At 47.6% G+C, this 15171-nt stretch overlaps 2 protein-coding genes and 1 non-coding gene across 3 annotated transcripts in view; 2 read left to right on the plus strand and 1 right to left on the minus strand.

Annotated features, from left to right (window-relative positions):
• The first annotated feature begins 1236 nt into the window (after nucleotides 1-1236).
• Nucleotides 1237-6792, plus strand: RPL32 (ribosomal protein L32). Its single transcript, XM_039231333.1, has 4 exons — nucleotides 1237-1336; nucleotides 2575-2675; nucleotides 3285-3466; nucleotides 6601-6792. Exons 2-4 carry the CDS (start codon nucleotides 2580-2582, stop codon nucleotides 6728-6730), a joined length of 408 nt encoding a protein of 135 aa, XP_039087264.1. The 5' UTR covers nucleotides 1237-1336; nucleotides 2575-2579; the 3' UTR covers nucleotides 6731-6792.
• On the plus strand, nucleotides 2366-2505 carry LOC120231352. The gene has a single exon (XR_005528307.1). It is a non-coding gene; the product is annotated as a small nucleolar RNA SNORA7 (small nucleolar RNA).
• Nucleotides 6793-8416: 1624 nt separating the features above from the next.
• The window catches only part of CAND2 (cullin associated and neddylation dissociated 2 (putative)), a 31110-nt gene continuing 24355 nt past the window's right edge, over nucleotides 8417-15171 (minus strand). Inside the window, exons 12-15 of the mRNA XM_039231334.1 lie at nucleotides 14026-14195; nucleotides 12571-12735; nucleotides 10727-10834; nucleotides 8417-9202 (exon numbers count right to left, since the gene is read on the minus strand). Of these exons, the coding sequence (XP_039087265.1) occupies nucleotides 8975-9202; nucleotides 10727-10834; nucleotides 12571-12735; nucleotides 14026-14195 (671 nt within the window). The 3' untranslated portion in view covers nucleotides 8417-8974. The remainder of the gene's footprint in view (nucleotides 9203-10726; nucleotides 10835-12570; nucleotides 12736-14025; nucleotides 14196-15171) is intronic.

The following is a 15171-nucleotide window of genomic DNA, read 5'->3' on the forward strand; positions in this document are numbered from 1 at the left end:
AGGTTGCACCTCCAGCCTCTTGTCCTGGGACCTCAGTGCTCATGGGAAAGCAGCAGACATGGGAAAGTCTCCCCTGTGCTCTTCTCTTTGCAAACGGTCGCAGCCAGTCTCTCATCCCCCAAAGACTGAGCCTTTTTGGTTACTGCTTCCCAATCTCTTGCATCTTTCTCTGTTGGAGGCATGCTCTCTGTTTCTGAGCAGCCCGCCTGACCCCATCAAGACCTTTTCCTTCACAACACACATAACGTGGGCTGCTGTTAGCACAGTGCTTTCATGCTCTGTATCCCATCTGACTTCCCAGAGCCTGGTGGCCAAGCAGGATTTGTGGGGTGTGGTGTAGTCATAGGCACAATGCGTTTCCAGTCTCAACCATGTCATCTGTGAGCTGTGTGACCTCAGACAAGACATTTCACATTTCGTTCCTCTGGGACTTCGTGCCTCAAACTCCTCCACCCTTTACAGTCAAAATCTCGTGAGGGAGTTGTCAACACTCTTCCCTTCTCACTTCTCATCCTGTCACAACACAATCCAGTGTAGCTTCTGTCCCCATCTGGCCCCTGGAACTACTATCAAGATCAGTGATGACATTTGTATTGTGTTCAAATTGTGGAATCAAGGCACAATTTTTTTCATTCCGAAATTTGATTTTTTGTAATAATCTTAAATACAAAATCTAAGTAAAACAAAACCAAGAACAACAATTTAAAACTACACAGGTTAGTCAAATTGATTAGAAGTGTGGATTTTGGAGTCAAATCCCCAAACTTCGCTTTCTGCATATGTAAAATGGGGAAAATAATAGAACTACCTCACAGAATTGTGGGAAGGATCGTGAAACCCATGGAACGATAGTTGTTATAGTATCGCTCCTATTTTATTCTATACGTGAGGGAATTATTAGAAGTTTCTGTTTTGTTCCTTCCTGGCCACTAAGAGGCGCACTTAGTAGCAGAAGAAACGCGGGCGGAAATAATCTAAAAGCTGGATTATTCTCCGGAGGAACGGCTTCAATTTCTGGCGGAAGTGGATACCCCCCCCCATCAGGTCTTAGAAGCTCAGAAAGAATTCCAAATTTTCTACGTAGTTCTACGGCAGGTATGAACAATTCCCAGTACCATTCCTAGATATTAATATCTAGGAAAACACAGGTATCTCTCGACATTTTTCAGTATTATTTCTTTGAAATGTCTTTCTTTTCTTAGAAGGACCAAGAGCCGGAAGTGCTTGTTTTCCCCCCCTGCCAGGACCCAGAGGTTAAGTCCCATCAGCCCTCGCGCGCCATCTTCCCCTCTTTTTCTCGGAGCTGCCTGCGGAGGTGGCAGCCATCTGTTACTCGGTAAGTTTTAATCGTTGGGCATCCGCATCTCTGCGGTCTTCATCTGGTCTTATCGCTTCGTGGTGAGGAAGCCTGCCCTTCCGAGCACTCGTCTTGGTGGGTTTTGTCCTTGTCGGTTGGCTGGAGCACGTACAGGAACAGAGCGAAGCGGCCCAGCCGATGATGGAGTTCGCTTCCCAGGGCCACTTGCCGACCGACGGAGGCTGCCTGGTGTCTCAGAGTTGCGGACAGCTTGTTTGAGCATTGAGAGTGAATGTCGCCGTTCGGGTGTAGACTGCGGGGGCTTGGGGGGACCGTGGAGCCATCAGAGGGTTCCAGTTTGATGCCAGCGGTGTGTTCCCGCGTGTATTTTCCGTTTCCGCTGACCGACCCCCCTTCTGCAGTGCTGGTCTTGGGGTTGCTGCTGCGGCCAGACCACCAAAACAGAACAGTCGCTTGCTGTGAATCGATTAGTTAACAGAAATGCTGATAGTGGGCCAGGATCTCAGAATATGAAACTGCGTCCTTGTCTGCGAGGAAATAATGTTTCGGGCGGGGGAGCCTTCGTTTGTCGAACACAGTGTTCACGGAGTACCGTGTGGCGAACAAAGAAATAGAGGCAGTGAGGAGAACGAAAGGGGTGCTCCAGTAAGAGATAATGGGGTAACCGGGAAGGCCGGTCCTCGGACGATCTTCAGGTAGAACAAGTTCAAAGGCCTAGAAGCCTTTTATAAGTCTGTCATGGTTTTATAGGTCTGTTAGAGAATTGTCGAGCAACAGCGCTCTGGGACGGAATACAGGTTTGTCTTTACATCTGTCACTGCAAGCGTTCAGTGTGCGGTATTTCTCTTTTACGGGTGAGAAGACAGCTAAGACTCGGGTTCTCGTGGGTATCCCAAGTTCTGCGTAGCTAAAAGGAAATCGAGCCCGGGGTTTGGGACACCGGGTGTGGGATTTGCCCCCATGTGCAAGCTGAGAACTTTGGGGGTCGATTTGCTTTTAGATGAGCTGTTAGCTTGCTATTTTGGCTTTGGAGGGGAGGTGACCCCCGACCTCCCAGGATCGCATCTGGAGAGTGGTTCGTATTCTGCCAGCTTCGGAGACGGGAGGGAAAGCAAGCCTGGCAGAGGTACCCATTCCATTCCCAGTTTGCTCAGTAGCTGGAGATTGGAAGACACTCTGCGACAATGTTCAAGGCCTGAGCAGGGAGGCGTCCTTCTAGGACTCTGACACCCGCCATCTCTGCTTCTTTCTTGAAGGCATCATGGCCGCCCTCAGACCTCTGGTGAAGCCCAAGATCGTTAAAAAGAGGACCAAGAAGTTCATCCGGCACCAGTCAGACCGATATGTCAAAATTAAGGTATGTGTGGTTCGGGGATGGAAGTGTTTGTTGGGGTGGAGAAAGGGGCTCCCAAACGGGATCTTGGATTTCTGGTGTCACCTGGTCAGATTACCTTTGTCTCACATGAACCAGTCCAGTTAGTGGAAGAGCTCTCTAGAAACCTAGGTCTCCATGAATAGGCCTCACTGTCATCCAGTCACTTGATTATAGTATGAATTGGACATTTGGCTGTTTGGAGGTGTCTAGAGGCTTGTATCATTTAGGGTGGCCTGGCGAGGTTATGAGAAGTGGATCGTCCTTATTTTATGATGAGGAAAACTTGTATCCGAGTCCAGTGCTAAAACCCATGCTTTTCACTCTTCCGCTTACTGTATCACAATCTCCTGACGTTCTGTCAGTCCGTAGGTTGTTTTCCCTTTGTTTAGGAGTGTGAATGTGAGTCTATATTCCTGATGATCAAACGCAGGAGCCCCTATTTTTTTCCCCCTGCTAAGTAAAGATGTAGTGAAATACTGTAATCCAGTGACAGCTACTGTTTGACAGATTTCCTTTTCATTGGGTCCCCCTTTTTTCCTCCAAAAGGAAGAGCTGTTAGCAAAGGCACTAACCCTCCTGTGTTTATTTCAGCGCAACTGGCGGAAACCCAGAGGCATTGATAATAGGGTGCGCAGAAGATTCAAGGGCCAGATCTTGATGCCCAACATCGGTTACGGGAGCAACAAAAAAACAAAGCACATGCTGCCCAGTGGCTTCCGGAAGTTCTTAGTCCACAACGTCAAGGAGCTTGAAGTGCTGCTGATGTGCAACAAGTGAGTTGGGCCCCACTTCTGGGTTTAGGTGTCAGAAGTCTGCATCTCTGAGCAATTTCGGTAGGGACTTAGAATGCGTTTGGAGGAGTTGTATATTCTCTCCAGAGCTTAAAGAATGCTTGTTGGGGACTTAGAAAGGTGTTCTTTGCTGGAGCAGGGTGAGGGAAGTTGGCCTGAAAAGTATAGAGACCGGAGGCTTGGAAAGAGAAGGACTTGGCCTGACCGTAAAAACACTGCGGTAGCCTCTTGGCAGTTCTTTGCAGAATGTTGGCTTTATTTATGTGGAGGTGGGGGGATATCATGTGTAGCCTCAGACCTAAGGGACACCTTATGCTGTGGCCACAGGTATCTTCCTTCAAAAAGCTATAGGAATAGATGAGTTGCTGCCAAGAGCTCTGTCGTCTGAGGTAGAGAAAAAAGGAGGAAGGCTTTGCAATCAGGATGGCTTGCCCAAAGTTGTAGAGGTGCAGCAGTGCACAGAGGGTTCACAGCATTACTTTCAGGTATTTTGAGACAGTTAGATACTTTATGAGTTCTGAGAGAGACTTGGTGTGCTTAGGCCAAAATTGGGACAGTGGGATGAGAAAGCATTTAACGTGGGAAGTTATTTAGATGCTTTGAATTTGGATTGGGAGGGATGGTGGTTTTTGGTTAAGCAGAGGACAATGTTCTTATGTTCCTATTAAACAGAAGCAGAAAACCTGTTTTCTTCCTAATTAGGATGTGAAGAGGGTGACTAACTGTGACACCTGTGTGTGGATGCTTCCTACAAAGATTTTTTCTCTGTAGTGATTGTAGACAAAGTAATAGAAATAAATGAGACCATTGTTCTCATTGGTTGAGTTTTCTATGTTGGAAATTTAACTAGGTGTTAGAATGCTGGAAATTATCCTTAGAAAATCCTTGGATAAGCCTAGGAATTAAGGGTGCTGCCGAGACCACAGTTAGGATGATGGAGAATTGGTGACAAGAGAAAATGCTTGTGTGGCAAACATGAGGTGCGGGTGTTGCTGGTTGCTAAACAGGGCACTCTCTTAAGTAGCTTGGCAATTTGTGTAAAGAGCTATAGAAATTTTTGGAATCAAAATTTTTGGAATTTTTAGAAATTTTGGAATGGAACTTACACCACAAGTTCCATTTCTGGGTATTTGTCCTTAAATTAAACTGAGAAACAGGGAAACATTGTAAGGCTGATCTTTGCAGGAGTAACTGAACAATTGAAAATGTAATTTAATTTGTGAATTGTGGGAGCACAAGCACTGGGTGGGAATGAGTGTTATACATACGATTCAAAATGATGATCTTGTGTGGAAAATGCCCAGGCAGAGGGGAGGTTATTTAAGATGACAGATGTTAAATATATAATGTGTACAAGGACCTGAGGAGTTATTGAGGGGGAGATAAGATTTATTATTGTTAAAAACAAAGATGGAAACATTTCAAAATATAGCTACTTTGAGCTTGAGTGAACTCATTTATAGAAGATGAAAAGAAAAAATTTTGAGTTTGCTGGAGTTCTTAAAAAGAGCTATGTATGTCCCCTTACCTTAGTCACTCCTTACAGTCTTTTTGCTGAAATTTCTCCAAGAGTAGATAGAGTCTTTTTTTCTTTAAGATTTTGATAGAGGTTTTGTTGTTGTTGTTGAAGTAATCTCTGTGCCCAGTGTGGGACTTGAACTTAACCCTGAGATGATTCACATATTCTACTGACTAAGCCAACCAGGTGCCCCTAGAATGCTTTTTTCTTGAAGATTTTTACCTATTTTTTAAGTTTGAGAGTAGGAGTTGGGGGTGAGGGAGAGTTCCAGCAGGCTCCAGCTGACTAAGGGGCTCAAACTGCCACACCATGAGATTATGACCTGAGCCAAAATCAGTACTCAGATGTTTAAGTGACTGAGCCACCTAGCTGCTCCTTAAGATTTCATTTTTAAGCAGTCTCTACCCAGTGTGGGGCTCAGACTCAGAACCCCAAGATCCAAGATCAGTTGCTCCACCTACTAACCCAACCAGGTGCCCCTACAGTATGTTTTCTTTTTTAAAATTTTTTGATGTTTTTATTTCTGAGAGAGGCAGTGTGAGCAGTGGAGGGTTAGAGAGAGGGAGAAACAAAATCCAAAGCAGGCTCCAGGCTCTGAGCTAGCTGTCAGCACCAAGCCTGACGCGGGGTGGAACCCAGGAACCGTGAGATCATGACCTGAGCTGAAGTCGGACGCTTAACCGACTGAGCCACCCAGGCGCCCCTCCAGTATGTTTTCTTAACCTGCTGTTGATGGCATCATAAATTTGTTTCCTGCTGAAATGTGCCTCTTAGGCCAGTTTGTTACCAACTGGGGCATGGTGCAGCTGTGGGCAGTGAGTCAGTTGGACAGGACCTGGCACCCAGGTACTCAGGAAAGTGAAGTGTAGCTACTTGCTGGGCAACCTCAGGTGGCCTTACTTCTGGATTTGAGTTTGGTCAGCAGCAAACAAGTAAAATGCCAGGAAGCTCCTGGTTTAATCAGACTGTTGGATTTTGCTTTTGGTTACTTGGCAGAGTTTAAAAACTTGATGGGGCTGGAAGGATAGGGGAGGACCTTTGAACTTGGGAGTCTGGGACTGAGTCATCGTAGCCCTCTCCTTTTCGTTTCTTTTTTTTTTTTAATTTATTTTTTAAATATTTTATTTATTTTCTGAGAAAGACAGCTTGAGCAGGGGAGGGTCAGAGAGAGAGGGAGATACAGACTCTGAAGCAGGCTCCAGGCTCTGAGCTAGCTGTCAGCACAGAGCCCGATGTGGGGCTTGAACCCACCGACCGCGAGATCATCACCTGAACCGAAGTCGGATGCTTAACCGACTGAGCCACCCAGGCGCCCCAGCCCTCTCCCTTTCTAAATATGTGGCTTGGAAATTCATTTCCACTTTAAGGACCATGGTTTGTCTGTAAGGTAGAGGCAATCCATGGATCATAAGGCTGCTGTAAGGATTCAGTGAGGGAACATGGTGAGTGCTTTTGTCACTTCCTGGGAATACTTTAAGAGCCTTACTGCTGGGACCATGGGTTTTAGGAGAGTTGGGATTTGGGGGCTGTGTGGGCCTTGTTCATGAGCCATTACCAGCGCCCCCTTAACTTTGCTCATGAACTGCTTCTTTTCCAGATCTTACTGTGCAGAGATTGCTCACAATGTCTCCTCCAAGAACCGTAAAGCCATTGTGGAAAGAGCAGCCCAGCTGGCCATCAGAGTCACGAATCCCAATGCCAGGCTGCGCAGCGAAGAAAATGAATAGACAGTTTATGTGCACATATTTGTGTTAATAAAACCATAAAACTACCATCTGGCATTTCCCTCCTTGGTTTTACTCTTCAATTTCTTACTCTGACAAGTTGTCATGGATTTTTATTTTTTTCTGGTTAATACTCTGGAATCTTCCATCTGGAAGAGGTTTATAAAGGTATTTTGTTCTTCATAGGGCACAGGCCTCTGGTGCCCAGATCAGCCTTGTCAACTCCATTTGGGGGTGGGGGAGACGTGATCTTCAGACCAAGGTAGACCAGGCATACCTCTGGAGACCACAAGTCAGATAAAGCAAGTCCGACGTCCGACGCATTTTCTGGTTTCCCAGTTCATATAAAAGTTAACTATACCATACTGAAATTTATTATGTGTAATAGCATGTCTAAATAATGTACATATCTTAATATAAAAATAACTATTGCAAAGACTAACCATCTGAGCTTCCTGTGAGTTGTAATCTTTGTTGGTGGAGTGTCTTACCTCGATGTCGATGGCTCCTGACTGATGAGGGTGGTGGTTGCTGAAGACTGGGTGGCTGTGGCAAGTTACTAAAATTAAGACCATGAAGTCTGTTGCTGAGTTCAGAATGATTTCTCTGTAGCATGCAATATCAGCACTTTACCCAGAGAGCTTTCAAAATGAGTCCATCCCCTCAAACCCTGCCACTGCTTTATCAACTGAGTAGATGTAGTAGTTTTCAGTTCTTTTTTGCCATTTCAACAATCTTTTAACAGCACCTTCACCATCTCAGCTCCACCGATAAAGTTTTCTCATGAGATTACAGCAATTCTGTCACGTTTTCAGGCACTAATCATAACATCAAAGATTACAGATCACTAACAAAACAATAACAAAGTGAACTGAGAAAAATATGACCGACATGAAATGAGCATATGGTGTGGATAGACATGGCTCAACGCAGGATTCCCACAAACCTTCAGTTTGTAAATGCTGCTTCTGTAAAGCACGATAAAGTGAGGCGTACCTGTGTAAAGTCAGGGTACCACTTTCCCAAGAACTGGTAGCAAGTGGCAGTACATAGTCCTGGGATGTGGGATGTAGACTCCAGAACAAGACAAATGTGTGTAGGGTGTTTTTTCCCTACCAACCTGATCAACTGAGCAGAAAGAACTACCCTGGTTGTAATTTTCTTGGCACACTAGCCATGAGTTGGTTTAAGTCCCTTAGAAAAAATGTCTTACAGGTGGACTGCCTCCAGTTCAAAACCTAGTCTGAAACATTTGAGTAAATGTTGGTCATTTTCAGGATTTCTTTAAGCTGATAGGAAATAAACTGATGGTGGCACACCTAGTAGAGGAATTGTGCAGAGAAAAAGTAACAAGGGTCTCAAATCAATCTGTAACAGCACAGAAAGTTCTTTGGCTTGTCACTTAATATTTCTTCAATCTAAAAACTAGGAACATGTTAAATTTTTCTCTGGACACAGACCAACTGGTTATACCTATATGTGGGGTGGCGTGAGAGGCGGTCTAGTTTCCTTTGTGCTTTCTGGTTTCCCAATCGACTACATAAGCGTTTTGAAATTAGAAAACACACATTAGATCTAATTCTCTATCCCAACTTCCTCCCACTGCAAAAATTCACATTTCTGAATCATCACTACCAATTAGAAAAGGAAGCGTTTTGCTTGAATTCTAAATTCTAAATTGGCTTGAATTCTAAAAGGGCAAGAAGCTCAGAGAAGTTGCTTGCATTTTTCAGATGCCCAGCCAAAGCACTAATTTTTGGCCTATCAGATCAAGTGAAGTGAAACACGGGAGAGGTGTGAGTGACAAGTCCGAGACACTGGTGGGAAGGAAGGCCAGCCGGCTGCCTCCTAACCTTTCACAGCTGTGAGCACAAGAGTGTTTCTAAACACCACTTAGTCCTCTGTGAGGCAGGGACTCACAGTTTGAAGGTATAGACTGCCCAGTGTGAAGTCACACATCCATATTTGTGCCAAAGGGCTTGGAAAACGTCCGTGCCCTGTTGCTTTGAATGACTGTCCTGAGTTACAGGGCCCAACTGTTGGCAGCCTTGCAGCTCCTGCTGGGGGCCTCGAGTTGGGGTCCCTGGAGAAGGCACTGTAAGCCCCGACCAGGAGCAGGAGGGCCCACTAGTGAGATGAAGAAAGGGCAAAAGCAGAGGCCTGTGGCCAGCAGGGGGACGGTGAGGCCTCAGGCTTGGGTAGGCCCCCTTCTCTTGAGTAAGGGCCCACCTGGGGGCTGGGGAAGCACTAGCTGAGCTCCATCGAGTCTGTGCTGGGGGCTGAAGCAGGATCCTTCTGGATGCTTTCAAAGAGGGCAGCAAGTTCGGGGTTGGATCGGATTTGGGAAGAGAAGTCAGCCATGATGGGACATTTCCCTACTTCCGGGATGGTCAGCAGGGCGGCCACGGCCCTCATGGCGGAGCGTTTCAGCTCATCTTGCTTCTCAAATTCCTGCTTCACGGAACCAGCTTTGACCTAAAGTGGGAAGAAACGAGCCATCCTTTATTGAGCCTGGCCTGGCGTCACAGCCTCTGTCACTGGTCTCTGGATTCCTCTCAACCACCTGTATGTAAGCTTTACCAGCCGTAAATCACAGCAGACTCCCCTACTTCCGTCTCCTGTGGTTCCAGCCTCCCAAGATTTCTCCTGCACTTTTTTTTACACTGGTTGGTTTCTCCTGAGGGTGGTCCTTTGTCATTCAAATCAACTTCAAAGCCACCTAGGGGACCTCTGACCAGCCAATCTAAACTGCTCGCTTTTCTTTTCATTACTAAGTTAATTCGATGGGAGCACCTGGGTGGTGGCTCAGTCCCTTAAGCCTATGACTTCATTCAGCTCAGATCATGATCTCACCTTAGTGAGTTCAAGCCCCAAGTGTCTGTGCTGAGCTTGGAGCCTGCTTCGGATTCTGTCTCCCTCTCTCTATGCCCCTCCCCCACTTGCACTCTGTCTCTCAAAAATAAACATTAAAAAAATAAAGCTTTTGGTTTCCAGAACTTTGTAGGTTTCGGTGGATGAGGGATGGTGGACTTGGATTCAGCAAGTTCTCATCACAGTGCCCGACACATTGTGTCCGCCGGGCAGCCAGGCTGAGCAGCCTTTGCGGGGACCTCAGATCATTTGCCTCCTGGCCGAGTGGAAGGGTGTCCTGATGCTGCAACACCATTTGCAGCTCTACCCTGTCAACTGGGATTTTTCTCCGCGCTGTAAAGCTCCAAGGAAACTAAAGTGACTTGGCCTTTGAAACTGTCACTGCAATGGCCCTGCAGAACCACTGTTTTCTTTGACTTCATACCATGCACCTGTTACAGACTGAACCTTCAAGGGCAGGTTTCTATTAAGAAACTGCCAATTTTATCGGTTTTAGCCACCGAAGATTTCATTTTTTTGGAAAAGGTTTTGCTCTCTCACAACTTGCAAATCACTGTTCTATGGATCTCTCTCCTCTTTCAGTTCCAATCTGAAATACTCTGCCCTTGTTTGGTTAATTCCTACACTTTCAAAACCCAGATTAGTTCTTTCGGTCAACAGGTAGTTACCGGGCACCAGGCTCTGTACCCAACGTTGCGGCTTCCCCCCAGGCCTTCCGCTCGATCCCTCCCCTGGAACCTTTGAGGCACTCCAGCCGAGCAGCAACTCTGCCCTGAATCAATCAACCGATCAATGGTTTCCATGTGTCCAAGAGAATGACTCGGTGTTCCCAGGAGGATGTGGGAGTAGGAACGCACCACGTTCCACGCGGGATGCTGGTGCCTGGCAACAAGGGCCGCCGGCACCCAGGAAATGTTGAATGAACAAAAGAGGTGGGTTTGAATCTCATTCTGAGGAGGCTAAATCAATCCCTGCACCTCTCTGAGTCTCTTTCCCTGTGTGTACAGTGGGGACAATAAGAAGTACTTTACAGGGTGACAACAACAACAAAATGAAGCACTTTATACGCCACCTGTAAATGGAACTGAATAATTTGTAGGTGTGCCCAGGGCTGGGCAGCGCGCTTACCTTGGCGGTGCAGGTGGCCCTGAGTGGCTCAATGAGCCGATCCACCCTCTGTAGAACGGGTGCGGGACACAGGGTAGCCAGTCGTGCAAGCATGATGAAGGTCAGCATCTGCCCCAGAGGAAGGAGACAAAGTTCACAGTGAAATGACCAAAAGGATCAGAGCCCAGGGAAGATCAGAGGCTCTGATACCGACACCGAGAGCTCAGGTCCAAACCCTAGCACTCATTCCCACCAGGGCCCTGCGAGTCACTTCCCCTCTGGGCCTCCGTTTTCTCATCTATAAATGTGAATGACAGGAGGCACCTGGGTGGCTCAGTCCATTGAGAATCCAACTTTGGCTTGTGGTTTGTGAGTTCAAGCCCCACATCAGGCTCTGTGCTGACAGCTCAAGCCTGGAGCCTGTCAATTCTGTCTCCCTTCTCTCTGCCCTTCCCCTGCTCACGCTGTCTGCTTCTCTCTCTCAAAAATAAATAAATACTAAAAACAATATGAATGGCAATACCTACTATGCCAACTACACTTGGCTGACCTGAGGAGGCTCAGATAAGAAGGAGCACCAGAGAGGGGGCGATTCTCAAGCTCAGATGCTCACAGGGCCATGCAGATACTGTCCACGAGTGAAGAGGGCCAGACGGCAACTGGGAAGGAGTGAGGAGTTCACACTCCAGAGAGCAGCTCTCAGCTCCAGCCCATTGGGGCTGTGGGAATGTGGCCCAGGGCTCACGCACTATTTTTGAAAGAAGCTGATTTTTATGTAAAATCTCTCAACTTTTAAATACTGGCACCCATTTTCAAAAAACTGCCACGTGAGCCAACACACCTACAAACCCAGATGCAGCCTGCAGGAGAATAATGGTGACCTTTTTTGAAAATGGTGAGGTTCCTACAAATGACATGCAGCATAACGGATAGTTGTCTGAATTCTACATACCCTACCCGTCCCCCCACAGCCATCCGCTCTGCCCTGATCCCCCCAATAACCCACAGCAAAGGAGGGGGCCAGCAACCAGCACGGCATTCCACAGCACAAGCTGGGCCCCAGACCTCCTCCACTTCCCAGCTGGTGCCCTGGAACTAGCCAGTTCTCTGTCCTCTCCCCTGTGAAGTGGCCATCATAGACCCACTCTCCAGGGCTGGGGTGCAGACTCAGCAAGATAACTCTAGGGGCTCAACAGATGTCATTCCCACCCTCCTCAACACCAAAAGGGGCCTGGACATAGGGGTCCAAATGGTACACGGATGCCCAGGCCCTGTCCTGTGCTCCCTGGAGGCAGGTAAGAGGGCCATGTGGCCACAATGGGTGCAAACGGGAAAGCATGGAGGAAATGCCTGTAAAACCTGGCCTTTATCAATCGACAGCGGGTCTTGGCCATCTCTCACATCAGTGCAGAGGGACCTGGCTCACTCTTCTTCATGCTGCTAGCATTCCAAGACCAGAAGTACCCAGTTTATCGAGTGAGCTTCTGATATGTGGACATTTGGGAAGCTGCCAGCCTTCCCCAACTCTCAGAACAATCTAGAATGTAAAACTCCAAACATGTTTTTAGGAGTCAGTCCAGAGGCTCTGTTCACACAGATGGAACTGCTAGGTCAAAGGTATGTCTGAGAATTCTAAATTCTTCTAGCTACTGCGAAATCGTACTCCAAAGCGCTTGCCCGGTGTAGACTCTCCCCAAAGGTGTTTGAGAGGTTGACTTTCTTATTGAAAAAAAAAACAAAACAATGCAGTTATTTTCACAGGGGTGCCGGGGTGGAGAGTGGGGGACACCCAAGCAGTGGGTCCCCGTGTGCCACCATCCCCTTGGTACGGGGTGGGCGTGGGTGTGGCGGGGGGCCCACCCTACCCGGATATCGTAGTGGTCCTTCAGGCCATCCTCCACGTGGTTCAGGAACTCGCAGATGTCCAGCTGGCCCAGGCAGCTCTCAAGGAGCGAGTACATGCACTCAAAGGCCGCCTTCCGCACGTCCAGCCCGTCGTCCACTGTGTGCTTAAAGGGCCCCATTTCCACCTGCAGGAGGGAAGGGTGACAAGGGTCATGGGATGGGACTCCAGGGGGTAAGGACACCTCCCTTAGCTCCTGCTGCGCAGCCGGCCTGTTCACTTCTGTGTTCTGTCCCCGAATCAGGCCTCCTACTCTCAAGTCTCTTGCCCTTCCTCAGCCTGCATGCCCTTTCATAATAACAGAAACAATAATCATTCCAGTCTACTGAGCAGTTATGATGGGCCGGCCACTGTGCTGCGTGCTTGACAAATGACAGGTCACCCAAGCATCACAACAGCCCTAGGAAGACGATGTTACGATGAACCCCACTTCACATATGAGGAAACTAAGGCTCAGAGAGGTTAATTAATTTGCCCAAGAACACACAGCTAGTACGTGGCTGAACTAGAATTAAAAACCCAGGTCTCTGAAGCTTTTAACCACCAGGCTCTGTTCTTAATGGTAAGCTCCGTCTCACCCCTCAAGGCCCAGCTTACATGGCCACTCTTCTGGGAACCTTTCCTAACCCCTCTAAACATAGTTACTTCCTCTTCAGCAATGTCAGATGGTTTAGACCTTTTTTTTTTTTTGAGAGAGAGAAAGCATGGGCAGGGGAAGGACAGAGAGCAACGGGGACAGAGGCTCCAAAGTGGGTCTGCACTGACAGCACCAGAGCAGATGCGGGGCTCAAACCCACGAACCGTGATCACGACCTGAGCTGAAGTTGGACGCTTCCCCGACTGAGCACCCGGGTGACCCCAGACATTTGTATCCTATTACGTGATGATAGCTGTTAAGCCACTTTTACTCTCTGCCCCTTAAATTCTTGTTACATTAAGTAGGCTCTACCCCAGTAAAACAATCGGCAGAATGGGTATCTCTAGCCTTGGGTGGCCATGAGCTCGCTAGTGGCAGAAACCAGGTCTGGCCCAGCTCTGATCCTGGCACTCGCCACAGTGCTGGCGCTCAACGACCACCTGCTGAATGCTGACTGATAACAAGAGCCGCCAACACTGCTGAGTGCCAACTGTGTGCAGGAGCAGCCCAGAGAAGCTGCAGGATACAACTTATTGAATCTTCTCAACAACCCTAAGATACAGACACGAGTTATTTTCCTCATTTTGCCCCAAAAGAGAAAGTGAGGCTCAGGGCAGATTAAACTGCCCTAGGTCAGTGTGCCTAGGGTCACACAACCTGGAAGTGGGGAGCAGCATCTGACCCAGGCCACACGGCCCACGTGCCTGCTCTGAAAAGCCTGACCTGAATCCCGGCCACAGCTCTGCCAGGCAGGTCCTCACTGTCCTTCACCGGCCTTACCTCTCGGATGAGGTCCCTGCGGACCTTTGTCTCCTGGTAGAGGAGGGGCAGAATGTCACCCAGCAGGTCCCGGACCAGTGAGGGCTTGTTGTGCACAGCTGAGTTGAAGAAAGCCAGGGTGGCCCGGCGCACATTCAGGTCTGGATCCTGTAGGCTCTCCATGAACTCTCCTGACGGAAACACGAGAGGGCGTATAAAGAACACTCAGCAGAGACACAAGCCACCTGCGCCCCAACCTCAGCTGCTGGGGAGGCCTGGCCGAACGGGGGCAAACATGTTCTGAGCATCTACTTTCTTTCTTACCACGATGACGAGCCCTCAAAGCCCAGATAAGAATGTGAACTAGAGTCTGGCTGCGGTTCAAATCCAGGTTCCACCATTTCCTAACTAGGGGACCTTGGATAGCCTAAAGGTCCTTCTCTATAAAATGGGGGTAACACGAGCACCTGGGTGGCTGAGTCGGTTAAGTGTCCAACTTCAGCTCAGGTCATGATCTCACGGTTGGTGGGTTCAAGACCCGTGTCGGGCTCTGTGCTGACAGCTAGCTAAGAGCCTGGAGCCTGCTTTGTGAATTCTGTTTCCCCCTCTCTCTGCCCCTCCCTGGCTCATACTCTGTCTCTCTCTCCCCCTCTCTCAAAAATAAATAAAACATTTTTAAAAAATCAAAATGGGGGTAATGGCAGTACCCATAGCGTAGGACTGTTTTCAAGACTTAAAATGTAGTGATGTGATATCTATCTATCTCTCTATCTATCTACCTACCTATCTTTCTATCTTTCTTTCTATCTTATCTATCTAAAATATCTAACAGAAGGCTTGGCACAGAACAAGGATTCTATAAATGTTAACTTGATATTATAACAGATAAGGCTCTTGAAGATCAGAGAGATGAAGAAACTTACACTTTCACATAGCACTTCTCTGAGTACACCTTTTTGTATAGTTTAGACTTTTAAATAATTGTGTTAATGTTCCATTTGCTCTATAAATAAAATCAAGAATAAGGGGGATCCCTTAAAAAACAAAACACACTACCAACAAAAACCGCGATCCTAACAGTATTTCAAATGATTAATATAAACCACCAGGTTATAAAAGAATGAAACAACTCGCCCAAGTAATTTCCAAAGTATTTTGACTAGTTGC

The sequence above is a fragment of the Hyaena hyaena genome, unplaced genomic scaffold, assembly GCF_003009895.1.
Source record: "Hyaena hyaena isolate Hyena2069 unplaced genomic scaffold, ASM300989v1 scaffold_56, whole genome shotgun sequence".
In the NCBI taxonomy this organism is placed as follows: Eukaryota; Metazoa; Chordata; class Mammalia; order Carnivora; family Hyaenidae; genus Hyaena; species Hyaena hyaena.